The sequence below is a fragment of the Chlamydomonas reinhardtii genome, chromosome 13 (assembly GCF_000002595.2).
Source record: "Chlamydomonas reinhardtii strain CC-503 cw92 mt+ chromosome 13, whole genome shotgun sequence".
NCBI classification, from domain to species: Eukaryota; Viridiplantae; Chlorophyta; class Chlorophyceae; order Chlamydomonadales; family Chlamydomonadaceae; genus Chlamydomonas; species Chlamydomonas reinhardtii.
Window position 1 is genome coordinate 3,579,126 of NC_057016.1, and position 24,367 is coordinate 3,603,492.

General features: G+C 59.6%; 5 protein-coding genes across 5 annotated transcripts; 3 read left to right on the forward strand and 2 right to left on the reverse strand.

Annotated features, from left to right (window-relative positions):
* Window positions 1-14: 14 nt before the first annotated feature.
* Window positions 15-9,434, forward strand: CHLRE_13g588271v5 (uncharacterized protein). The gene is made up of 22 exons (XM_043069709.1): window positions 15-954; window positions 1,159-1,265; window positions 1,544-1,644; window positions 1,847-2,005; window positions 2,302-2,366; window positions 2,642-2,662; window positions 2,856-2,897; window positions 3,114-3,192; window positions 3,438-3,537; window positions 3,777-3,835; window positions 3,982-4,068; window positions 4,288-4,541; window positions 4,785-5,307; window positions 5,540-5,698; window positions 5,862-6,033; window positions 6,360-6,494; window positions 6,687-6,727; window positions 6,979-7,221; window positions 7,377-7,441; window positions 7,743-7,800; window positions 8,019-8,150; window positions 8,320-9,434. Exons 1-22 carry the CDS (start codon window positions 797-799, stop codon window positions 8,389-8,391), a joined length of 2,832 nt encoding a protein of 943 aa, XP_042917684.1. The 5' UTR covers window positions 15-796; the 3' UTR covers window positions 8,392-9,434.
* A 1,091-nt stretch (window positions 9,435-10,525) lies between these two features.
* On the reverse strand, window positions 10,526-12,434 carry CHLRE_13g588310v5 (uncharacterized protein). Its single transcript, XM_001693829.3, has 5 exons — window positions 12,197-12,434; window positions 12,031-12,091; window positions 11,662-11,809; window positions 11,469-11,498; window positions 10,526-11,242 (listed from the first exon to the last, which is right to left on the reverse strand). Exons 3-5 carry the CDS (start codon window positions 11,767-11,769, stop codon window positions 11,165-11,167), a joined length of 216 nt encoding a protein of 71 aa, XP_001693881.2. The 5' UTR covers window positions 11,770-11,809; window positions 12,031-12,091; window positions 12,197-12,434; the 3' UTR covers window positions 10,526-11,164.
* Window positions 12,435-12,534: 100 nt separating this feature from the next.
* Window positions 12,535-16,935, forward strand: CHLRE_13g588350v5 (uncharacterized protein). The gene is made up of 12 exons (XM_001693583.2): window positions 12,535-12,784; window positions 12,907-13,194; window positions 13,439-13,575; window positions 13,754-13,862; window positions 14,039-14,110; window positions 14,227-14,297; window positions 14,499-14,625; window positions 14,783-14,854; window positions 15,072-15,169; window positions 15,366-15,576; window positions 15,722-15,785; window positions 15,926-16,935. The coding sequence occupies exons 1-12, from the start codon at window positions 12,710-12,712 to the stop codon at window positions 16,213-16,215; spliced, it is 1,614 nt and encodes a 537-aa protein (XP_001693635.2). The 5' UTR covers window positions 12,535-12,709; the 3' UTR covers window positions 16,216-16,935.
* Window positions 16,936-19,374: 2,439 nt separating this feature from the next.
* On the forward strand, window positions 19,375-21,586 carry CHLRE_13g588368v5 (uncharacterized protein). Its single transcript, XM_043069710.1, has one exon. The coding sequence runs from the start codon at window positions 19,479-19,481 to the stop codon at window positions 19,662-19,664; it is 186 nt and encodes a 61-aa protein (XP_042917685.1). The 5' UTR covers window positions 19,375-19,478; the 3' UTR covers window positions 19,665-21,586.
* Window positions 21,587-22,154: 568 nt separating this feature from the next.
* Window positions 22,155-24,364, reverse strand: CHLRE_13g588386v5 (uncharacterized protein). The gene is made up of 2 exons (XM_001693830.2): window positions 24,227-24,364; window positions 22,155-24,003 (listed from the first exon to the last, which is right to left on the reverse strand). The coding sequence occupies exons 1-2, from the start codon at window positions 24,284-24,286 to the stop codon at window positions 23,590-23,592; spliced, it is 474 nt and encodes a 157-aa protein (XP_001693882.1). The 5' UTR covers window positions 24,287-24,364; the 3' UTR covers window positions 22,155-23,589.
* Window positions 24,365-24,367: the final 3 nt, after the last annotated feature.

A 24,367-nucleotide genomic window follows, 5' to 3' on the forward strand; every position in this document is an offset into this window, starting at 1 on the left:
CGCAAGCCACTGACCGGCCCTCGCCTGCCCAGCACATTTCACACAACAGGAGCTCTCGTGCCGCGCGCTGCAGCAGCGAACGGCGCCAAGGGAGCGAGCGTATCCCAGCAGTAAGTCGGCTTCGCGATTTTGGGAATTTGGTCCACTGCGGTCTTGTCACAAACAGGCTTAGTCGTCAGGGATTGGGTTCTGGTAAATTGGGCTATAGTTTCAGTGGCAGGCTGGGGCAACTCACTTTGTCAAACCGCTGCTGGTGGTCACGTGGGAAAGTGGGATTTCAAGTTCGCTGTAGACTCAAGCCTGCAGCACAAACTATTCTTCTATAAACTCTCTGTTACTCGTCGGCAGTCCGACCGATAAACTAGGTCTTTCCACCAATATTTCGTCATTACGCAGACGAACCGCTGCGCCAGACGCAGGCCGCTACCTTCCGTAGGGTAGTGACTAGCTCGCTAAACGCAGCCGTAAAACCTTGGCCGCACTGGACCTGGGGTGCCTCACCACGCACTCCCAGTCCAGCGACGCCCACCACCCCTCACCACCACCCCTTCGTTCTCATCACATGGATGGCACGCGGACGTTCGGCACATCCCAAACGACCACTGCTCAAAGCTCACGTGTCGCATACTCCTTTCTCCATTTTGCAGTCGCTGAGCGAACTTTGCAGCGAAATCCGCCCTGCTGCTCTCGGGGCGAGTGACACGTACGCCCCAAGCGCTGCTCCAACGAACACAGCAGACTGCTGCCGTGGCGCCATCGCACGAAATAACATCAGCAGCTCGACCCACTAAGAGCCATGTCTGACGACGGCACCGGCCCGCCGCTTCAGAAGCGAGGATGCATGGCGCGATGCGATGCGGCGGGCGACCGCGCACATGCTTACGCGGATTACAAGATGGAGCGGTGGGGCCTGGTCTACCGGCAACGGCTGCTGGTCTTCCACATGCTTGACCAGTTGAGTGCGCAGTGGGCCTGCTGGCTGTCATGCGTGCAGGGCTTGCAGGACGGTAGTGGATGCCATAGATGGATTACGTCGTTCGCTGTCACAGTGCGGCGTGGGCAATCAAGGCGCGTGTCCATATACCTAGGACAGCGCACTCCCGCCCACCATAACCTTGTCCCACGCCCTCCGCCGCGCGCACGCGGCCGCAAGCACAGGCTGAAGGAGCAGATTATGGCCATCCTGCCCATCTCCTTCCTGCTCATCTTTGTGATTGGCGCCTTCTTCCAGCAGACCACAAACTCGCCTGGACAGCAGGCATTTGGTGAGGCTACACGTGTGCGTGCGTGCCCCAAGGGAGCAATAATGTGCAGGGGCGTGAGGGAGTGCCTGCACCGGCATACATGCTCACGGCTCACCATGCATCAAGGTGCCAAGGCCTTCTCACCGCCCATCGCATGCGTGTGCTGCTGCCTACCGTACCATCCCATTCTTTGCTTATCCCAATACGCCCGCCCCAACGTGGCACACACACACACACACACACACACACACACACACACACACACACACACACACACACACACACACACACACGCACAGGCCTGGTGTGCGCCATCTTCGGCCTGCTGTTCTTCATGGAGGGGCTGCGTGTGTGCATCATGCCGCTGGGCGAGATGGTAGGCCGCAGATTGCCCATGAAGGTAGGTACGGTGCGGGCGGGCGGGCGGGCGGGCGCACTGGATGGATGTATGGCTGGGGGTGGCTAGGTAGGTGGCCTGGGGCATGTGCGGACGAATGATGGGTGGGTACTGGAGTGGGGCTTTTCCCCTACGCCACGCACCCTCATGCCTCGCCGTGCGTGTCTTACCTTATCCACCTATGTGTCTGTCCTTGCGCGCGCAGTACCCGCTGTGGGTGGTGCTGGTGGTGGCTGGCGGGCTGGGCATTCTGGTCACCTACGCCGAGCCCGCCATCTCCTCCCTCACGCCCCTGGCCAAGTTGGTCGACAAGACCAAGGCGCCCTACCTCTACTACGCCCTCAACGACCAGCGGGAGATGCTGGTGGGTAAAGGGTTAGTTGTAAATAGTGCACATTCGCCTATCTACTTTCGATCGGGACTTTGCGGTTACGGTGCAGTTTCTGCGGCATTGATAATGTGAATCTGAGACGGTACCAGCTGCCGCCAGGTAGGGCGCACTTGCCGGCATGGCTCAGGTAGCCATTAAGCCCCCAAGGCACTGAGGCGGAGCAATGCACGTACGACTGCCACTGCTATGCGTCACACATCACATCACACCACACCACATCGGATGCACACCAAAACACACCACGCCACAACTCACTGCTCTGCACGCAGGTGTTATCCATTGGTCTTGGCGTGGGAATGGCGGCTGTGATTGGCACCCTGCGCTTCGTGAAGGGGTGAGTGATGCGCGGCTCATTACGAAGGGACGCACGCACGTGCTCCCACGGGCTAAGTGCGCAGTCTGCCACTCACAGTAGGTGCACCACCAGCACGGGCGGGGGCATGGTCACATGCATGGGGCATGCTGCAAATAATGGATGTGAAAGGCATGTTGGTTCTGCGGCCCCTCGTGGAAGCAAGGTCGGAAGCCACGTGGTTGCTCCGCCGGATGCATGACACCCGTGCCCCGGCGTGTGCATCTTTGCTTTGCGCTGCCCTCATCACCTCACAGGTGGCCCCTCAAGCCTATCATGTGAGTATCGCTGCGCATGTCGTTCCGCGCCGCTCCCAACCCAACATGTATGGCATTACATACGTTGGTACATTCTGCCGCCCAGAGTTGTTCATGTTGGATGCATGCAAGTTTAAATGCTGCTGGCCTAACGCACAGACACGCGCTGGCCTCGCCTCCTGCCGCCACCTGTTGATCGCCCCATACCATGCAGCTACGCGAGTCTGTGCCCCACCATCGGCCTGGCCTGCTACATGTGAGTGTGTGCTTGCGCGCGTGGGTGGGGTCGCAGCACGTGGTGATGTATGGTGACATGCATTTGCGGGCTAGTGCTGCCGTATGCTTGCATGGAAACGCTGATTGAGTTTACCGATAGCAGCACTCGTACCGGCGAAATTGTACTAGCTTGCGCACTGGTTGGTTGGCCGCGGCTGATAGGTCCTTGCGTTTTCCCAATTCCCCTCGATTGCAGGCAGTGGGGCAATCCCGACCTTGCGCCGCTGCTGGGTCTGGCCTGGGACTGCGGCGGCGTCACCACCGGCCCCGTCACGGTGCGTGTGTGTGTGTGCCTGCGTATGTCGGACGTCATGGGCGTGGCGTCGTACTGCCCCCCCATCTTTTATACACACCGTTCGCATGAATGGCTTAACCCCGCATGGAGCGTGCTCTAGCTCTCCTGTATTGTATCATTTTGTGTGAATCTGTTCATTTAACCCCTTGCTGAGCAGTACCGTGTATATCCAATCGGCCTTTGCCCGCCGCCCTGACTCCGTCGCGTTTTGCTCTCAACGTGTAGGTGCCCATCCTGCTCGCCATGGGCATTGGCGTCATGAGCAGCCAGCGCCAAAAGCGGCTGGCCAAGGCGGCATTGCAGAATGCCGTTGACACAAACACGGGTAGGTAGGAGCGCGCATACCGCATATATACGTACGGTGCTCGTCAAGCGCGCGTACGGCACCAGGTATGCCAGGCTCAGGAAAGCTCGGTGCAGTAGAACATGTGCGCATGCATGTGATGATGCAGTCAGCATGCAGCCGTACGGTGGGCATGTGCAGATGCAGTGAACAGCCACGCCCACACACCCAATGCACGCATGCGCACCCCGCCCGCACGTTGTATCCCCCCGCCCGCACAGGCCAGACGCTGGAAGGATTTGGCGTCGTGACGCTTGCGTCCGTTTACCCCATCCTGGCGGTAGGTGCATGATAAGGGAGGTTGAAGCAGGCGCTGCGACACACCGCTGCACGAGTGTAATCACGCACACACGAGGTTGCCTTTCATGTATGTCAGGCACGCAATAGTGGCCTTTCACATTTTGCCATGTACATGCATGCGCCCAGGTTGAGCTGATGGGTGTCTTCATCAGCCTCACAAAGACCACCGAAGAAATCATCCAGTCCACTGAAGACAACAGTTCCGAAGCGGCGGTGGGTTTGCTGTGCCGCCCTTGCAAATCCTGAGCTGCATCCAGCAGCACCAGAATTCCATTCAAGCTGCACCAAGCCAATCCATACGGACGTGACCCCACAAAGAGGCTGTGTCCATCGCCACGACCGTGCCTAATGCAGAGCCTGCCATTGCTTCATACAAACTATCATAGCTGAACCTCCAGCTGTTGTTTTGATTGCACATGCATGCGTTTGCAGGTTGATCAGTCGCCCGTGCGTGAGGTGCTGTTCGCCATCCGCGCCATCATGCCGCTCATCACCGCGCTGCTGCTGCTGGTGGTGGTGGTCATTCGGGAGCCCATCCCGCACCTCACGCCCTACACCGTGGGCCCCAACGTCCGCGGACCCGACGACAGCGCGCACGGCAGCGTCGTCTCCGCCAGCAGCGCCAACGACCTCTCGCACCAGGAATCCCACCGCACTAACAACAAGAGCCTCAAGGCAGTGAGCATGTGAGTTGGCGCGGGTTTTGGGCTGCGAGCGTGGGCGCGAATGGCGCGGGTGTCGCTGAATGTGGCCGATACAGTTTAAACAGTATGGGTTATTGGGCGCGTCGGGAACGGGCTATGGCAGGCAGAGAGGCACACGGTAGGAGTGACGGTCAACCCAGAACGAAGGCATGATCTGGCTTCCCCTCTCCTTGCTTATGTTTGCGCGTGCGTAAGCTTGTTTCCTTGTGGACTGCTGGCACGTAGAGGAGTGCCGTCTCTGGGCAAGGAGAGCCGCAGCCTTGCGGCTGGCAGCAGCACATCCATCCCGCTCACCACCGCCACCAGCGGCCTGGCATACGGCACCCCCGAGGCCAGCAGCCACCATCATGCCGAGGAGGCAGCAGTGGCCGCCACGGGCGCTGTGGTGGTGGCCGCTGCGGAGGGTACGGGATCCGGGAGTGACAGCGGCGGACACAGCAGCGGCAGTAGCCCCAAGCCAAGCAGCAGCCCCAAGCCCGGCCCCGTGGCGGAGGGCAGCGAGGAGCCGCAGCAGCAGCAGCAGCAGCAGCACACACTGGAGGCTGGGGTCCATCCCGCCCCGCCGCCCATGCTGTTGGCGCACAGCCCCATGCCGCCGACACCGGCTGCGCCCGCGGAGTTGGGTGATCCGCACGGTGGTGGTGATGGTTCGCACGATGCTGCCGGTGGTGGTGCTGGTGGTGAGGGCCCGCACAAAGAGACGCAGCTGCAGGCGCTGCACGGCAAGATGGTAGATGCCATGAAGCAGGTATACATGTGGAAAGTCGGCGGCATCATGCCGCCCACCATGTAAGGAGCACGCCCTGGGCACTTCCTGGCATGCGTGCGCTGCCCATGATTCTGCTTGCTTGTTGCATGCGCGCGTTGCCCCCCTATTTGTTGGCCTCGATTGGGCATAAACCTCCTCCCCCTTGCGCGCGCTACATAGACAAGCACTCGCTCACCCGCACACCTGGGCACTCGCTCATGCACCCATGTAGGCCGCCACTGCCGCCACTGCGCCGGCGGTGGCGGGTGGCGATGATGGCGCCCGCGATGAGACGGTGATGGTGGTGACGCTGGATGCGGACGGCAAGCCCGTTCAGGAGCCCTGGTGGCGGCGCTACGGCGGCCTTATCGTGGGCGTCCTCATGGCGCAGGTGTGCGAGATGCGTGCGGCGCGGTGTATTTCAAACGAATTAAATGGATGGGGCCTGCAACTACAACCGCCGTGTGTATCTCAACCGCCACCCCAATCACCACCAAGCAACCGCCACCAACCGCCATCACATCCACCACCAACCGCCAACCGCTGCCACGCAGGGCGGCATGATTGCCTTCAACATCGGCCTGACCTACGGCTTCACGGCTCTGGGCGACCAGGCCGGCACGCTGCTGCCAGCCGCCTACATGGTTGTGCCGGGGCAGCCCGACTCGCCGTACTACTCCTACGTGGGCGGCATTGTGCTCATCATGGCCGTCACCTTTTCGCTGGGTGAGTGAGAGAACGTGACACGGTAGACATGGACGACAGGGATAGCTCTGATGGAGCGGGCGGCGCGCGTGTGCGTGGGCGGCAGGGGTTTTGATTGCACGACACACGCACATGCAGGGCAGCAGCAGGGCAGGAGCGGGCCCGGCGTGCGGCCTCGACTGAAGTGCCCGCCTCACGCCCCGCCCTCCCCAATCACCCCAACTACCCCAACCACCCCCTATGGTGACGTACAGTAGCTCGCATGTGCGGTTCTCCTTGCAGCGCTTCTGTTTCCTTATGGGATTGGTTCAGAGCTAACCCCTAACCACCCACCTGCCGAAACACAGGCTTCATGGCCACGCGTGCCGAGCCGGCCCTGCGCGTGCTGGGCCGCACGGTGCAGCACCTCAGCGGCGGCGCCTTCACCTGCTCCATGCTGGTGTATGCAGTGTCTGTGGGCGTGGGCTGCGGCATGGCTGTGGGTGAGTAGTCTGAACCGTACTGATGTGGGTGAGTGGCGTGGAGTTGCCACCTCCGGCGGCTTGTTAGTTGCCATGACCCGTGGTTGCTGGCAACAGTGGAAAAGGCTCAGGACCGCCAACTTGCTTGCTTTTGGATCCCCCGCCCACCGGCCTCACACGGGCCCTTGTGCCAAACCCTCTTTCATTTGCCAGGATCTACCAAGATTCTGTTCGGCGTGCCTATCATCTACATCGTGAGTACGTTTGTACCGCAGTGATGGACCGCGCGTGTGGCTGTGCACGTGGTGCGCCCGCCGGCTGCTAATGGATGTGACGGATGCCAGCCAGTTCATAGGCCGTGTCTCCCTGCCTGCCTTGCCTGACGCCTGCTAGCCACCCGTTTCCCCACCCACCCGCTGCGCCTCCCGCTCGCCCACTCATCTGCGGCCTGCCTCTTCAACTCCTTTCCCACGCTCCTTCCCCGTCCTTCCATGGATCTGTCCAGATCCTGGTCAAATACACAATCGCGGTGGCCATCACGGTCTTCAGCCCCGAGGACATCACAAACATCGCCTGGGACAGTGCCGGCGTCACCACCGGCCCCGTCACCGTGCCCTTCGTGCTGTCGCTGGGTATCGGCTTCAGCAAAGCCACTGGCGCCGCAGAGGGCTTCGGCATTCTCACCGCGGCCTCCGTGGCTCCCATCATCTCTGTGCTGCTGACCAACCTGTTCAAAAACCCGTTCAAGGTGGGTGCGTATGTAGGTCAATTGTGAAGTCGATGGGCGCTTGCTACTGACGACAGGCATCGTGCCTGACCTTGACCACAAAAGTGCCCCAGCAGCGCGTATTTTAACATGTATGAATTCCATCCTCATCCGCCCCATCCTTGCTGCGAATGCAGAAAGCCGTACGGACCATGTCGCGCTCCATGTCTCGCATGTCGAGTCGCCGGGGAAGCCTCACCAGGCGCGTGGGGGCGGGCTGTATAGTGGGGGCGTGGTATGTACGTACGGCAGTCGTGGTACGGTGATGGTGGATGGGGTGCATGTGCTGATGTATGGGATGAAAGCAAAAAGGGACAAGATGGTACGGGCGTCCTGCTTACCGCCGCGCTGGCTCTATCTTCAGACCCAACATACTGACATTCACCACGGCGCGCGCGTGGCCCCGCCCTTGCTCATGGAGTAGCGCCACCGTAACACCTACCACACGCACTGCATATACAGCAGTGTCGACCCCTCCCCCCTGTGCTTTCCTAACAATACAGGAGCTCCCTTGCCGCCATGTCGAAGCGGGCCAAGCGCCATAAGGACACCAACCAAGCTGTAGGTCGTGTGCGCACCTTCCAGTGACTGAAGCGCATTCGGCAATTCAGTGCCTGTCTCGTAAGCAACTGCACTGCCTACCACTACTTGCCGCCAGCAGCAAATGCCCGTCCATACGCCAACGCGCCGCCATGCACAGTGCGCACCGCCCCTAAGTTGCACACACGCCCAGGCCCACTGCTCTTGTAACACACACGCACAAACGCATGCAAATGCAGATCGACCAGATGGCCGTCATTGCGGCCGCCGCGGCGCGCCTCGAGACCCACTCCAACTGGACGCTGGGCACGTCTCCCTCCATGGCTCCCAGCAGCGGACTGCACACGCCGGGTTCACTGGCCGCGCCCTCGGTAAGAGGCTGATTGGCTGCGCGGCACCAAGCCGCCTGCTTAAGCTGTACTCATGCACGTGATGTGGCGTATCGAATAGCCAGTTTGCCATCGATGTACAAGCGGTACCTGCAGCTCTTCCTCCTGACACCACTTGCTCCTTGCACACGTGCTCCATCCGCCGCCGCAGATGGAGCTCGCTCCGGCGTCAACACAGCAGACGGGTGCTCTCTCGCCGCGCGACGGCGTGCCGCGTGCCTAGCCATGGATACCATGACCGTCGCGCACCCGCTCCGTGACGCCGGCGCGTATGTCCACCCAATCTCTGTGTTGCCACCAGCTAGCAGCAGTGGCGGCGGCGCCCGGCGCTGCCTTGCCTGAATAAGGATTAGCTGAAGCTGACCGAAGCCAAGACGCGCCCATGAACGAGACCCTTGGAAGAGCAGAGTTTTGTGCGGTTCTGTCTAGCAACCGCTACTTTGGAGCCTTGGTGGCCCATTGAAAGCACACTTTGGCGACCCTTAGGACAATCGTCACCGTAAGACGTTGGGATGAGTGTTGTGGTGCAAGGGATGCAGGTTGCGCAAACAGGGTGTGTTGTCAAGTGAGTTTCCGTCTTCCGGATTCGCATGCATATGCAAGTAACAATAAGTGCTCGGCTTGCAAAGGTGCAATGGGGATTGTTACGGTGTTTTGTCAGGACACACCGTACAGTCATCAGAACGTGTGGAGTATGCAGTGTCGTGCGTGCAGTGTTAACGGTGTTGGCTTGATGCTGTCTGTTGTTGTGAATTACAGCTTGCTACCAACTTGTCGTATCCAGTTGTTTCTGTATCGGTGTGTTGGGACACGTTGCGACACGCATGCCGCCAGACTGACTTTGTCTGCCGGGCGCGTCATAGTAACTACCGGTGTTCGTGACAGCCATTGCATGCGCCATTGCGCCCAGACAGAGCCACGCATCAGCTGCTTCCATTCCATCCGCTCACCTACCTGCGGCCAGCCGCTTGCTGCAACAAGAATGTAGACGATCATAGAAAGGGATGCATCGGTGCGCCCCTGATCATAGAGGGGAGATGCGAGGCTGTTGTCGGACCAAGCATTGTAGCTTGTGCATCGGCTGTGTGCGTGGGGTGCTGGCCAAGCGTTGTCATGGTACGCTACTCTGAGGAGTGTCTGAGCAAGGAAGGAGCCAGGCCCCTGTGCAGCTTGTGTGTGGCTAGCACGTATAAACGCGCCGGAGTGTGTGTGTGTGTTACAGGATTGGAAGTGTGCATTCCTAATACCTGCAACGAGACTAACCGAGCCGCAAGGGCCCCTCGTCTCCTGGAACTGGATTGTTAGTTGCGTCTTGCACACCGTGTGCACCGTCGTGGTGCTGCCTAATCAAAAGACAGCGCTTAGACCAAATATCACGTACGCAGCAAGCCAACTTAAATTGGTCAGCACCTTGCATAACCTGCTTCATTGAATCAGAGTTGATACCGTACGTTGATCTGACACACGTGTACGCTTCACACTCAAGTAAAACATGCCGTTCATCCTCTACTCCTTTGTTGCAGAGGGGGCAAAGCCTGGCATTTCTAGGTAAATGGTGGTCTCTATTAGCTGCAATCGGCCAACAGCAAAGCCGAAACCTCATAAGGCATCTGTGTGCTTCAAAAGGGATAAAACAGTGGGCGTGGGGTGGGTGCATGGGTGGCGCCGCTCGCTCAAAACTGAGCCCCATCCAGTGCTTGTATTTGGACATATGCAGCCCGGGGTGCAAGGAATCAGACGGAAACGTCTCAGGTGGTGTAATCAAACGATCGTGGGCCCAGGAAGCCATCATTCTTTTCCTGTACGCGCTAATAAGCTCAGCCTCTGGCAGCGGCTTAGAAAGCAACCAAAGTACTTGCTCCCTTGCGCGTTGGTTGCACAGTGATGTCGGCATATCCTTCCATACGTCAAACAGGCTTTCAACAATATGCAAAAAGTCGGGACCCCAGCCCAGCTTGGCTGCATTAGCGCCCCCTGTCCTCGATCTGCTAATAACCGCCTCAACTAGCTCCTCAATCAGGGCACTGTGACAATACGTATGGGGCTGTTTTTGGACACGGTTGTAAAAACCCACGAGCAATTTAAAAACATGGTAATGCATAGGCAGCTGTGCAAGCTCAGCAAAGAGTAGACGTTGTGCCGGCCGTGCCGCTCCAACACATTGCCGCATGTAGCTGACCTGTAACTTGACCGCTGGGTCCTTCAGACAGGCCTCGAAGTAACCGTCCTCAACGTCGTGCTGCGCGCGATTGCCTCTCCCTGAGCCTAGAACGTCCCGTAGCATATCCGTACCCCAAGCCTCGCAACCATAGGTGGCAATAGCCCTTACTGCCGGAGTGGACGAGGGCGAGGATGAAAGCAGGGGATCATTACATGGTCTGGAGCGCCTTCGTTTGCCAATTGCCATACATACACCTCCACAATACGTGACACCATGTTAAAGGCCATGACAGTGCCAACTGCTGCGTAAGCGGCTTTGCGACCCGTGCGACCCATGCGAATGTGCCGAACCGCACACAACTGGCCGCACCGCACACAACTGGCCACGTGCAGAATGCATGGTGGACGCTGCTGTCAGGCTTCCACTGTTTCCACCTCTCAGCCGCATCACAGCTTGATCTGTTCATCCACGTCACGCCACCTGCTATACCCAGAGAGCTCCTCAGCCACAGCCTCAACAACGCGTACCAGGCAGGGGTGCCTCCCCGATACTCGTGCTACAATTACTCCTCTCCATCATACCTCAGGCTGTCGCTTCTTGTCATGGCGCAGTCATACCTTCCGGTGGCTTCCATGCACCACCACGTCACGCCATGTCACGTTACGACAACGCTTCCGCTGCCGCCCTCATTACCCCGCCGTACCTTCTTGTACGGAAACCTTCGGCACGCCCAGCTTACCCTTTGCCTTGTGCAAGGCTGCTGATCGGCTCACCGCCCCCCGCCGCGCCACAACCCCGGACACTCACTTGTCCCAATCCCCTCCGCCAGGTCTCCTCATCGCGCATTGATTACCTCCAGCATCTCCCGCCGCAGCTTGGGCACCAGCTCGGCAGCTGCCCGCTCCTCCAACACCTGGACACACGTGCAACCGACACACGTCGTGGGAGCAAATCGTAAGCTAGGCGTGTCACACATTGCGTCTACATGTTGCGTTTGAGGCACAGCTAAGAAGTTGTTGTTGATGGCCACAGCTGCCCCTGTATCAGGGTGGGCAATCCGTGCATGCAGGAAACGGGGAGAACCCCCCAAGGTCACAGCATGCGCTCCGCTCACCCCCAGCCCACCCTGGCAAACCCACCTGGCGGATATGCCGTAGCGTGTTCTGCACCTGCGCGCAAACGCGTGAGGTGGTGAACGACCGGTGAGCGGGCGTCCCCATCGTCGCAGCAGTTCCTTCAAATCGTCAGGTCCAGTCACCATACAACCCCGCTTCCTCCTCCCTTCCACCTGACCCCACCCCACCCCCGTCTCTAGCGCGCCTGTTACCTCACCTCCGTGTACCGTAGCCGGTGTGGGTCCTCCTCAACGGAGGCGGCGCCTACGGGAATCCTCCGCATGACCTGGTGCGCCGCGTCTTTTGGGATGTGCTTCAACCCCATCTCCGTCAGCAGCAGGTTGCGCTCCTTCAGACTAACGTACCTGCAGGACCAGCAGATTTAAGTGCATCGAGTCGTCAGAGGCGGTGTGGGGTGGCGGCAGGTGGGTAAGCGCGCGCTGGCACGGGCCGCGCGTTGTGTGCGCGCGCGGAAGCGTCTGTGAATGTGTTTACCCTCCCCCCGGCTCCATGTATCCCGCCACTGCTTGACGGGAAACCCTTGCCCGCAGCTTACTTCCCAGAATTGCCTTCAGGAAATACCTACCAGAGCTTGTGGAGGTCCTGCCACGACTTGAGCCGTAGCTCCTCCACCTTCCAGCCGCGCCCTGTTGACGAAACACACGGCTTGGGTACGCAAGCCAACCCTCCCTGGTTTTCCACATCAAAACGCATGCGCGAGTTCCATGTCAAGCCCATGTCAACCGCCTCACCATATGCTTCATTGTTGCCCTCCCGCGACGCCCAGTCGAAAAACTCGCGCAGGTCCGCTGATGGCCGAGTTGTGTGCAGCAGCCGGACGCCACCAGCCGCTAAACTACCTTCTAGAAGGCTAAGAGGAGTTCTTAGCCGGCAAACCGCTGCGGCGACGAGTTTCTGCATGGTGTCAGATTATGTCGCTGAGCGCAGGTCGCACTATTCTGCTGGGTTTGTTTCTACTATAATAGGCAATGTGCTTTATACAACTACAATGCTTATGCCGGCTCGCAATCCAGTGTATTGACGTTTTTAGCAGAGCTCATCGCAATCCATTTTGCCGACGTGTTAAGTGCCCCATACTACGCTCAGTGTTAACGTATTACATTGCATCTTTTGTAGGGATAGGTTTTGACTGCCGATAGCTGTTCGCGTGAAACCTAGCATGGCCGCTGTAGCCCCCCGGTCGGAGAAGCCAGCGGCCTAGTGGTTACACGTGTTGTACTTAGGGAGATTGCAGTAGTATAGGCATGTCGCGGAGGCTATCGGCGGGCGGGTTCGCCGCACTGATAGGACTCGCCGTGCTAGTCAGCGGCGGAGCGAAGGTGCGTGGGTCTTCCCACCCGCCCGCCAGGCTGGCCGGCCATGCAGGTCCACGCTGTCCATCCCTTTCCGTGGTATACACCATCATCGCCACGCGCTCACAAGTTTATTGCATTATGTGCAGGTCGGCGTCGCGGAGCCCATGCGGCACGTATCAAAGTGTCGGCTCTGTCAAAAGTGCCACCTCAGCCCCATGCCCCCGCCCGGCTACGAGCCGGCGACGGCCAACGACGACGGCGAAGCTGGCGCACTAACAGCAAAGCGGCGGTTAGCGAATACGGACAGTGATTCCACAGCGGGCGAGGGCATGGCGGTACCCAAAGCCACGCCTACACGGCGGAAAACGGGACCTGCCTATGATGCCGAACTGGATCCGACTGTGCCCATCCAGTTTAAGCCTAGCAGCTACCAGGTACGGAGTGCGGACTGAGATATATGCCTGGAAGTGGAGGTGGGGTCGTGTCAGGTCACGGAGACTGAAAGAGCGAGTTAGCGGTACACAAACCCTGCACACCCGGATGCCAGCACGCGAGCCTCGGGTGGGCGGGTACACACGCCGTAGCCTGGCGCGGCTGTACTCAGTATGCGTGACCTGCTGCATTGAACTTCTCATATGAGTCTGTGTTACCGCAAATGTTTCTTTCGCTCGCGTGTAGCCTCGTCGCCAGCGCGACGCGCAAAAGCTGCCGGTGTGCGATCAGTGCTACGGCTGCGAACACAACCTGACCCACATCGCCAGCGCCACAAACTTCCTGAACAACACCTACATCAACGAGAAGGGCGCCACCAGCAGGTGTGCGTGCAGTGTGTGTTTGTTGGAAAGGCACAGCTGGACGGCCTGGTCGGGCCCGTGTATGTGTGCGACGAGTGTCGGCGCGAACGGGGATCACCGGCTTGCCTTGCACAAGCCTCCGACCTTTCCTTCGGCCCCTGTCCAGCTGACCGCATCCTGTATCTTGCAATCTTCCCAGTTGGATCTTTAAGGCCAACACCAACATGACGCCTTCTGGTGAGGCGGTCGTCAAGCTGTACTGCCTACCCATCGCTAAACGGCCCGGGGCCAAGATCCCTTCCTGCAAGGTGTGGCGTAAGGGCTGGCATGTAAATCCGTTGCGCCATGGGAGTCATCGGGCCATTACGTACTGTAGCTGGCTGCATACGATGTACGTAACGGGTATGTAGAGTGATTCCGGTGTCAAGGGGTTTGAGCCACCGCTGACTCAGCCTTCGTCATCTGCACCTGTACGCCTTTACAGCCGTCCCGCATCGCCGAGATCATGCGGCAACTGATGGCTATTGACAAGCTGTCAGTGGAGTGTGGCTTCACGGTGCGTTGCGATTTGAGCGCGAGAGGCAATCCAAGTTCTGACAACTTTTCATGGCGACATGTCCTTGAGGATGGCACTAAAGGTCGCCTCTTGACACTTGAACTTATGGCCCGCAGGACCTGGTGCCGCGGATGTGGCTGGCGCCGGTGAAAGGCATCGTGCCGGATGTGGGCTACCCAATAGACTGGTGCGCGTGGTTCTGGCCTGTGATGAAGGTCAACACCGTGCCAGTGTCTTCAGAAGTGCAGGCGAAGCGCCTGTGTGTAGTGTAGCGTATTGTTGCTGTCATGAGTACGCCTTGATGTGGTATGCCAGCCACAACGCATGCATATCGGCAGTATACGTTAAGCTGTAACTGTAGAGTACTGAGACACGCACATGCACACAGGTACGGGCTGTGGATGGAGTACGTCGACGGTATCAGTCTGGAGAACCTGCTGCACAAGGGCGCGCCCAAGCGCCTACCGCTACCGGTCATTGCAGACTTGCTCAATAACAAGCTCAACGCTAGCAAGGTGGGAACTCATTGAGGATGTTGGGGGCTGGTGCTTGTGCCTGCATCCCTGGCGGCACAGAATGAAAGTGGCCACCCGTTTCTGCGCATCGACCGGCTTTTTCGATGGCTTTGAATCTGTGTGCTGCGAATCACCCGGTCAAACCCGCTGTTTGCAGGTGGTACGAGGGGCTGTGTTCGACTTGCTCACGAGCCAGTGCGACCGGCACGCACAAAACATCTTCATGCAGGTGCGGTGACTCAATCCACTGTGATGGGTGTCACATTTCGCACCCATCGCAAGTTAAACGATGCGATTATTGTTTGGCCCAACCGTCACCGGTGGCGTTGTGCTTCATGGCACGTGAGGAGCGCGTTGCGCCGAAGAATGCAAGGCCGGGTCAACATGTACCGTATACAACATGCCCATCCCCGGATACACAGCTCGCCATGCCTAAACCCGTGCAGGAGGATGGCAACATCAAGTTAATTGACAACGAGGCCTGCCTGCAGCACATGTGGCGCAACTGCGGCTTTGATTCCATTCTGGTGCCCACCACACAAAAGTGAGTGCCGCGTCTGCCGCATCTCCGTGACCATAGTTACGCCAAGGCTCGGTGCATGGTGCCCACAACCCGTCAGCCAAAGCGCAGAAGACAGCAGTACGGTAGCCATGATGCGCCCAAGCTCGTGCGCGTGCGCTCATGCGCTCATGGCTGCGTCATGTATGCAACCCCCCCCCCCGCTCGACAACGGACGCAGGCAGGAGATTGTGCGTCTGGCCAACCATTTTGTGCTCAAGCTGCCAGTCAAGCCGGGGACGGAGCTTGTGCTGCCAAAGGGCAGCGCTGACCCACAGCTGTTGTTAGACTACCGCTGCTACTTGCCGGGCGGGTCGGAGACCATGGGCAACAGCTATGACAAAGACATTGCGCAGTGCCTGAAGAAGATTACAGACATGACGCCTAAGCAGGTGCAGAACGTTTGGGGTTCGATCTTGGAGGGTGGAAAAGAGTCACGTTGGACATATAGACGGAGTGACGCACTTGCACGTGTCAGGGTAGATGTTGAGCTGGTCTTCCCAACTCTGAAAGGGTTGCGCTTGTTGCTGGACGCAGGTGCGGGCGTACTTCGACTTCCCGGACGTTCGAGTCGCCACCAACCTGCACACACGGGCCATTGGTGCGTATGGCGTGCGTGGGCAGGGCGGGGCGGACGGGCTAGCAAAAGAGCAATACGGGAGCACGTTCCCAGCAATGTCGTACAGTGCTATGTATCCGCAGTCAGCCAACACGTGACCTGCCCTTCGGCCGCCCTTGCAGACATGCTGACACACGGGTTCGAATGGGCCGCCAAGTACGGTGCCCCGCAGAATGCCGTGCCCAAGCGCTATCGCTTACAGCCCAAGTGCTGCAAGCTAGCTGTCAAGGGCTGGCAGACGAAGTGTGGGCACACGTGGGAGCCGGTGTGGGAGCTGCCCAAGGGGAATCCCATCACGGGGAGAGAGTGGGATAAGGACAGGCCGGACACGGGGTCGTACGAGGGCGGTACATTCCCTGAGGATGGCGAGCTTGGGAGAAATGGGACGGCAAGAGGATGGTCTGGTGCGTAGCGGGCTGCAGGAGGCGCAGTTGATGAGTGGTGAGTTCGTGCCCGCTGAACAGTAGTGGGCAGGGAATGAGGGTGGTGTATAAGGATGAGGCGAGAGACTGGTTGGCATGTGTTTGCGGTGTTGGAGCAGTGGACTGGAAGAAGGCAAGGCTAGGGCGGGTCGGAGCGGCAGGGAGGTGTGTGGGGCGTGCCAGCTTGAGCGCTGGGAACCGTGGGACTCAGCGACGGCTTTGTGAGGCAAGTAGTCTTTGTCCTGTACTGGTCTCATAATGCAAGATCACGTTTGCCGCCAAACTGCCTGTCACTGCTCAACTTGGCGAGCCTGTTGCAGCCCATCGCGCGAACTGGCGGTAGCCGGGCAAATTTGTTCGCTGGTTTCGCGACTTTCAAGGACCGCGTGCGATTTGCGAAGATCTGGCATTGAGGATGTGCGTAATTATGGCCCCAGGCTATCCCGCCGTGCGCATGAGGATCTGCCGCCGCCTAGATCCGGCTCTCTGGTTTTTATTTGTGCTGTTTGATGCCTGTTGCTGGCCCGCTTTGGCCGGTGTGTTTGGCTTGCAGCGTACTTGTTTGTTCCGTTTGGGGGTGCGGGGAACAGATTGCAGTCGGAGGCAATGAGACAAGACATTAGGGGCAAGGCATTGACAGCAGACAAACTGCCGACCGGGACCCAGTGCCGGTCGTCTGTCAGGTTACCATACTGTAAGGTCTGAGCAGGAGAGTCACACTGCATCTCCCAGTTGTGGATAGATGCTGGCTCCTATTATAGCAGACAACTGGCATGGTGGGCGGTCTGAAGCAGCTGCCGAGTCAGTGGGATAGCCGTGCGATAGGTAACCACAAGGAATCAAGGATGAAGGGCCAGGGGCTGAGTTGAGGCACGTAGGCGTGGGGGCATCAGAGACCGCGCCGGCAGCCCATCTGCACAACCAACGTCCCTGACCTCCCGACCGGCCCGACGCACACCCAGAACCCAAAACCAACCACACTGAACTAAAAGCACGGCCCACCCAATGACTGGACAAGCCCCAGCAAACCCCAGCAAAGCAACCCCGAGCCGAGCGCAGCCCGGCCCCATGTATAACCGTTACCAGCGTGAACAGGCCTCTTCGTCCGGGAAGCCACGGTGTGCCCCGGCCGTGTCCGGCGCCCACCCCCCATGCACCTACTATAGCCACCGAACCGCTCGGGACCGCCGCTACCAAGGCCCATAGCTCCACGTGCACCTGTGCTGATGTGCTGGCTGGTGCTGAAGGCTGCGGCCGGACTGCTGCTAGTGGGATAGGCACATGGCGTGGGATAGGCACATGGCGTTGAGATTCCGGGCTCACAAGGAGCTCCCCGGGGGACACGAAGGCACGCGTGTCCTTTACGCGCGGTGAGGCATTAGTGAGGCACTAGCCCGACCCTGGCACCACCTGTGTCCCGGATCACGTACAGCCAGACGAGGCAGGCAAAGCCCCGAGCCCAACGCAGCAGCAATGCCCCACACCCATGACGGAAGTCGAGCCACGCCCCAACCCGGCAAGCTCAGTCCCAACCCACGGTGACAAATGCTGATCAGCAAATACCAGCCATTGCACCATCTCGGCACCATCACTTTGCCGCGGCTTCAGCGCACACGCACGGAGCCGTTACTGTCCTTACCATATCTTCTCAGGAAGTCACGGCATCAGGAACACCGGTGCGGCAACACTGTGTGTTCCGCATTATGATCCAGCCGAGCAGCCACACACCGCAGCTACGCAAAACCGTAACCGTGCCGGAGCGTTAAATTCACGGCACAGCCGTCCGCAATCCTCACCCGCCCACTCGAACCCTGGAGGCGTGCTCCACTTGCGCCTCTAAGAAAAAAATAGATAAACCTTCATCCTGGGACAGTTCCAACTAACGCCCAACTAACGCCCAACTACTCGTGTACGGCACCCCCACCCCCAGCGCTCGTATCTTCCTTCGTTCGGAACGAAATTTGCCCAAAAAGGCCTCTGGCGGACGAAATTTTTTTATCTTGACTTGGAATTTCGGCCAAAACGCATGGGATCTTGGGGGGTCTTTCGGCAAACAGACGAAGACATTTTTGGGATTTCGGCCACTTTTGGCCAAGGACAGGGGGTTCCAGCGGCTACTCCACGGCCGAAACCTGCGTGGCATATGGTAAGAAGGCTCAAAGGGCTGTATCTATGGGTGTTGACGGCGGTGACGGCGGGAGACAGGGGTTCCCCTGGCGGGGAGAGACTGGGAGAGTGAGGTTGGGTCGGCGGGAAGCAGGGGAGGAGTGGGCGTGTCGTGTCGGTGTCGACATCGTGCGGGTCGGGGGCGCAGCCCCCGGAAATATTTTGGGGGTGAACGAAGCGGCGGCAGCCTGTTTCGTCAACTAAACGAAGCCATTTTAAGGAATTCGGCCACTGACGCCGCCCCTGCCTTCGTAAGATACGAGCGCTGCCCACCCCCCTCAGCCGTACAGGAGCTGCGGTTGGGTGTCGGTAGCTGCCGCGGCTGGGAGCTGGTAGTTGTACGGGGGGCCGGCTGGGAAGCTGCCGAGCCTGGGGGCACGCACATGGGTCGTTGGCATGAGTCGGGTAGCTGTACGGCTGGGAGCTGGAAGTTGCGCGGGAGACCGGCTGCGAAGCGACATGAGTGCATAGGTGTACGGCGGAGGTCAGGGGGTGGTGGCTGGCGGTTGGCGTGGCGCACGAGTGGGAGCTGGCAGTTGCATGTGGTGCCGGCTGGGAAGCTGCGTGTGAGCTGCGTGTAAACTCAGATGGGATGCATGGGGCTTCGCCTTTCCATGAGCTGCATCTGGGCTGCACACGGGATTCACACGGACTGCACTGTAACTGGCGCGGCGGGGCGCCGCGCTGGGAAGTGGCGTGTGGGATGTGATGGGATGTGATCCAGCCAGGTGAGGACATGGCCGCGTGCGGTGCACTGCGTGCACCGGTGCGGCGCGTCAGTCTTCCTACCTACGATTGAGCTGCATCAGAGCTCACACGCGGCTGCGGCTGACCGGCGCGGCGAGGGGCGGCTGGCTCCGCCCCCTGCCGCGCAAGGGGGCTGCACTGAAACGGGCGCGGCGGGGGCGGCGCCGCGCTGTGGGGCGAAAGGAGCGAGGCACAGAAACTCGACGGACACTCAGCCGAAACTCGGAGGAAACTCGGAGGAAACTGCGCAGAAACCCAGCCGAAACTCAGCCGAAATCTCTGCAGTTCATAGTGACGTGAATCAAGAACGCGGTGCTGCTGGCCGCTGGGCGTGGCGCCGATGGGTCGACAGTCCAGGAGCCACCGCCGTTCTGGGGCTGAACCTCGGGCCTTCGTGGAGGCGCGTTGCAAGGCGGCAGCGGTGCTGCTGGGCCCCGACGGCTGCTGCAAGTGTGGCACCAAGGCCGCCAGGTACAGGCATGGCATGTATGGCACGTGCTACGAGTGGGAGTGCCGGCGCAAGTAGTGCGCAACTGTCTGCGTCTGAACTGCTGTCGTTATGAGTGCCCAAGGCAAGAGGCACGTTTGCTGCCTCGGATGCAACATTGCCTCGACGGCATGGCTGTTTTGAGGGTGCGCAGATGCGATCTGGCTGCCGTGCAAGCGAGCGGAGTAGTACTGGTGAAGCCACTGGGGCCTAGTTGCCCTCGCGCCCATGCACCCATTGCATGGTGCTCTATGCCACGCCTTGCCGGTGCTGGATTGGCAACTTGCCGGTGCTCACTTGTGTGTTGGCGCAGCCCGTGTTAGTTCTCCTTCGGCGCGCAGGCCGCTTGCATGCTGGACTCAGACTGAGCCGCGCTCAGCCATACAACCTGAATGAGTAGCCTAGCCACTGACCCAGCTTGCCACAGGCTGCCCCAGAGCTCGTAATGCCCCGACAGTTTTAGCTATCCCAAGCGCGTCCAAAATGTTGCACTGCAGAACGGATGCACCACCAACCATTTCATGCTCGAGTGCCGAGCATGCGATGGTACATGGAAAGGGCGTGGTGGTGAAATCCTGAAGGGCAAAGAGAGTCCCGACCCACATGAAGAGCACAGAGATTAGCAGGAGGCGCAACTAAAAGTGTTGCGTGCGCCGCCATTGCCCGCCATTTCTGCGCGCCCACACCCATTTCGTTCTACCTCGGGAGCGTTCGGATCACACACATTGCATAGCATAGTCTCTAAAATGGTCCAACAGCACACGCTTAGGCACGGCGCCTTGTTTGTAGGCGGTTGCGGCCCTCAGGGCGTTTTCTGGGACCCGCAAAACAGTGGAGAGCTGCGAGCGGGAGCTGCGACAGAGCAGGAGGACAATAAGTAGACTGGGTGGAGCTGGATTTGGCATTATTTGGGGGCTTCTTATCCTGTAAAGCCCCTCTACATACCGTTTCACCAAAACTACCCAAGCGGCACCAGCTTTGGCTCCGGCATGGCCAACGAGCTGGGCCCCGCCGGCTGCACGGACCGCGCCACCGAGGCTTGGAAGAAGCGTAAGACCGTGGTCGCTGCCGCCGCTCCACGCCAGGGTGGTGGCTGCAGCCAGTGCGGCCAGCCGATCAGGTGCCGGGGCTTGTGCAGCAGGCACTATCAGCAGAAGTACAAGAAGTACGTACAAGAAGCAAGTAAGGTTCTGCGGCCGGGTTTGTGTTGGTGGAGAGTGGAGAGCCGAGAGCGGGAGCTGCGACAGAGCAGGAGGACAAGTAGACTGGGTGGAGATGGACTGGGTCATTTGTTATTTATTGGGGTGACTTGGGGATGCAGCTTTGAGGCAGAATTGAGGCAGGTTTGGGGGCAGGTTTGGGGGCAGGTTTGGGGCAGGTTTCGGCAGGTTTGGGGCAGGTTGACCCAGCAGGTTTCAGGCAGGTTTGAGGCAGGTTTGAGGCAGGTTTGGGGCGAGAACGCGCTCCGCCTGCGCGACCTCGAAACTTTGTCGCTGATCCAGCAGGAACGGTGTTGATGCGGCAAACATTTAACGCGGCCTTTGCACACGCTATCCTGGAGAAACTAACTGTGGCTGGCACGAGTGCCGAGCATGTTTTATGACTCCTGACCACCAGTGGGCAGTACTCAGCGCTGGGCAGTACTCAGCGCCTGGCAGTACTCAGCGCCTCCCATCTTCGGATGAGTCCTACTTAGATAACTTTCCGTTCCGCCAGGCGCATTGGCGACAGTGGACTTACCGAGACGCAGGAATATGCAGACCCAAACCCCATTGACCGCCAGCTCTACCCGCACTTCAAGACGCGATGCATGACCCCTAGTGTGTGCTATCGCCTGGCTGGCATGAATATCAGGTGCTGGGTAGTAGCAGCGGGGGTGTACGGCAACGACCCAGCCAGTGTGTGCTGTAGCTTCGCGGGCTTGTGCTTTTGCAGCGGAGCGGCTGGATATAGTAGCGGGGGCCGGAGGGAGTCAGGACGTGCTGGGAGCTACTGCCGCCGCGATAGGTTTGCGACGCCTTGCGAGGGTCAACTCGCCACGTTGAGTCGGTCGCCATCCTCGAATGCGTCCCAGCACTCCGCAGGCAAGCCGACCATGCGCCGCTCCGCGGCTGCGCGCGCCCAGGAGGCATGCAAGGTAAGCAACATCGCGCATTCCGTCTGTGGTGCGCTCCGCTCAGTCAGAATACATAGTGTTTTTTAATGCTGCCTATAAACAATATGTATTCTGACTCCGGCCGGCTAAATCCCCCCTGCGCGCGCCGGGGCGTGTCGCGCGCTGACTGGCGGTCCAGTCTTGGAGACTGGCACCCCTGATCGCCTGTGTTTGCGCGGCGCCTGCGCCTGGCGCTGTGTTGCGTTTGCGCCGGCTTCAACTCCACCTCCAACCTGCCTCCTTCCCGCGCAGCTTTGGTGCTGGGTGCTGCCTCGCCACCGACTGGCTGCGCCCGCGGGCGCCGCCGCCGGCTGCAAGAGGACTACTGCCCAACAGGTGGGGCCACTGCACCGGTAGGTAGATGGACAGGGCCTTGATGTCACGGGATGTTACGAAGGGTCGAACACGTAGCTTGCTTGTGCACGAGCACGTGCGTGCGTGCGTGCTCGGTGAGCGTTGCCGGCGGCACACGCCACACAAGCATGCCCCGCGCAGCATGCCTGTACACCCATGCCTCACAGCCCAACTCACTTTGACCCCGCCCCTTCCTGCTGCCATGTGCCGTCCACCGCCATCCTAAACGACGAACGGCCACACATCCCCTTCTTATCCTGTAAAGCCCCTCTACATACCGCTTCACATTGCCTACCAATGCCGTAAAACAGCACCCATAACCCTCCAAATTTTCACAAACAGAATTTTAGGTACTGACACGCCTTTCAGCATTATCAGCAAAGGTACAGGCTTTACAGGCGCACAACGTACACGGACTAACTGGCCTTTTACCGCTTCGTCATCAGCCCTAATGCCCTAGCCTGTCAAATCGCTAACCGACTAACCCCCTTCACACACACACAGTCTTCAGTCCCTGTGAAACCCCTTCACATACCGCTTCACAATTCCCAGCTATGCTGTAAATTAGCATCCGTACCCCCCCTCAAGTTCACACAAACAAGACTTAGGTACCACAACGTATTTACAAAGCAACGTGCAAGCTTTACAGGCACATCAGGCAAGCGTGCCAAACTTAGCACTCGTACCCCTTCAATGTAACATGGACCCCGCCCCGCCTCGTCCTCCTCCCCGTGTCCTGGGGCACCAAACAGGTCCGCACACATGGTTTGTCCCAGTACTCCAAATGCATTCGCACATACTCGTAAAACTGCCAATAATGCTCAGTGCTCAGTGATGGTGCCGCGAAACGCGACCGTAAACACGCGCACACTTGTCCTACGCGTCATCTGCGTGGTGCCCGGAGGCAGCAGGCCGTTGCAGCCGTCCACCACCTGCTGCAGGTCCGCCTCCGCCATTCGGCGGAGCACAAAGCCGCGCTGCAGCATGTGCTTAGCAAAGTCGTCCAGTGCCGAGGGAGTGCCCCCCTCTCAGCAGCAGCGCCATGCAACTGGTTACCGCGTCTTCATAGGAGCCGAGAAACTCGCCGCTCAAGTTCTTGCACACTCGCACAGGCGCTGCTGTTCTACCACCCAGCCCCACCACCACGCGCACTGCGCGCCGGGGCTACCTCATCGGGCCGAGGGAGTGCCCGCCTCTCAGCAGCAGCGCCATGCAATTGGTTACCGCGTCTTCATAGAAGCCAAGAAACTCGCCACTCAAGTTCTTGCACACCCGCACAGGCACTGCTGCTCTACCACCCAGCCCCACCACCACGCGCACCGCGCGCCGGGGCTACCTCATCGGGCAAAGCTGTGAATTTCGTCACACGACCCGCCTCTCAGCAGCGGCACATGCCAGGTTCACACCGCGTGATAACATGATTCAGGTCTGCCAGGTGGTACGGACCACTCACGTCTACGCCACGTAACGCCGCGGAATGACGGCGGCGCCAGCGGCACGCCCCAGCCGCTTGCCCAAATGCAGCGAAACAATGGGGCGCACGGCGGGCCCTGCGCCAGGCGGCTGCAACTGCGCCCTGGGTGCTGCTACAGCCGACGCGACCGGGGCCTTGCTGCGTGCGGGCGGTGGGCTGTCGTACGTTTTGGTCAGCACCTTGCCGACACGGCCACTGCTGTGGAGCGCGGCCAGCTGCGGCGGGTAGGCCCGCAGGGCCTGCTGCTGCTCCGAGATATAGCCGTGGCAGAGGACGTTGCGCAGCAGCGCGTGGAACCAGCGCAGCCCAACCTTGGCGTCCCCGGTAGCTTGTGCCCGGTGCGTCTTCTCGAAGTTGGCCTTGCCGCCGCGGCTGTTGCAGCGGTGGTCCAGGGCCTGCAGGTAGATGAAACACCGGGCGCTGTGGTCAACGCAAAGGAGGCCAGAATGCACAGGCGCACGCATCTCCGCTTGAAGCCGTATGTGGTTGGGTTGACGGGTGAGCAGTAGGTGCCGTTAGAACACGCCACGATGTGTGTGCAGGCACACATGATGATAATAGTAGTCCGTCAAACACATGATGCTGGCGCATGCTCGACATCTTCCCTGGCATTCGTACCTTCGTAAACCAGACCGTCCCCAGCAGCGCGTCCGGCTTGAGCGCGAGTGCAGTTTCCATTTCTCGCAGGAGGCCGTGCAGGTCCTCGAGGCTGTCGAATGATCCCGACTTGCAGCACTCGCCGAGCACAACCAGCTCCCT

What these genes read in the sequence shown, in the direction of transcription:
- CHLRE_13g588271v5 (XM_043069709.1), top strand. Translation starts at nt 797, where the DNA reads ATGTCTGACGACGGCACCGGCCCGCCGCTTCAGAAGCGAGGATGCATG. An exon ending in CCGTTTACCCCATCCTGGCG is followed by an intron (nt 3,836 to 3,981) that starts GTAGGTGCATGA and finishes GCATGCGCCCAG; the next exon opens with GTTGAGCTGATGGGTGTCTT. An exon ending in AGCCTCAAGGCAGTGAGCAT is followed by an intron (nt 4,542 to 4,784) that starts GTGAGTTGGCGC and finishes GCTGGCACGTAG; the next exon opens with AGGAGTGCCGTCTCTGGGCA.
- CHLRE_13g588310v5 (XM_001693829.3), bottom strand. Translation starts at nt 11,769, where the DNA reads ATGGGGTTGAAGCACATCCCAAAAGACGCGGCGCACCAGGTCATGCGG. An exon ending in ACCGGCTACGGTACACGGAG is followed by an intron (nt 11,499 to 11,661) that starts GTGAGGTAACAG and finishes GTTTGCGCGCAG; the next exon opens with GTGCAGAACACGCTACGGCA. An exon ending in CGCTACGGCATATCCGCCAG is followed by an intron (nt 11,243 to 11,468) that starts GTGGGTTTGCCA and finishes ACGTGTGTCCAG; the next exon opens with GTGTTGGAGGAGCGGGCAGC.
- CHLRE_13g588350v5 (XM_001693583.2), top strand. Translation starts at nt 12,710, where the DNA reads ATGTCGCGGAGGCTATCGGCGGGCGGGTTCGCCGCACTGATAGGACTC. An exon ending in GAGAAGGGCGCCACCAGCAG is followed by an intron (nt 13,576 to 13,753) that starts GTGTGCGTGCAG and finishes CAATCTTCCCAG; the next exon opens with TTGGATCTTTAAGGCCAACA. An exon ending in CCTGCACACACGGGCCATTG is followed by an intron (nt 15,786 to 15,925) that starts GTGCGTATGGCG and finishes CCGCCCTTGCAG; the next exon opens with ACATGCTGACACACGGGTTC.
- CHLRE_13g588368v5 (XM_043069710.1), top strand. Translation starts at nt 19,479, where the DNA reads ATGGGTCGACAGTCCAGGAGCCACCGCCGTTCTGGGGCTGAACCTCGG.
- CHLRE_13g588386v5 (XM_001693830.2), bottom strand. Translation starts at nt 24,286, where the DNA reads ATGGAAACTGCACTCGCGCTCAAGCCGGACGCGCTGCTGGGGACGGTC. An exon ending in GGACGGTCTGGTTTACGAAG is followed by an intron (nt 24,004 to 24,226) that starts GTACGAATGCCA and finishes ATCTACCTGCAG; the next exon opens with GCCCTGGACCACCGCTGCAA.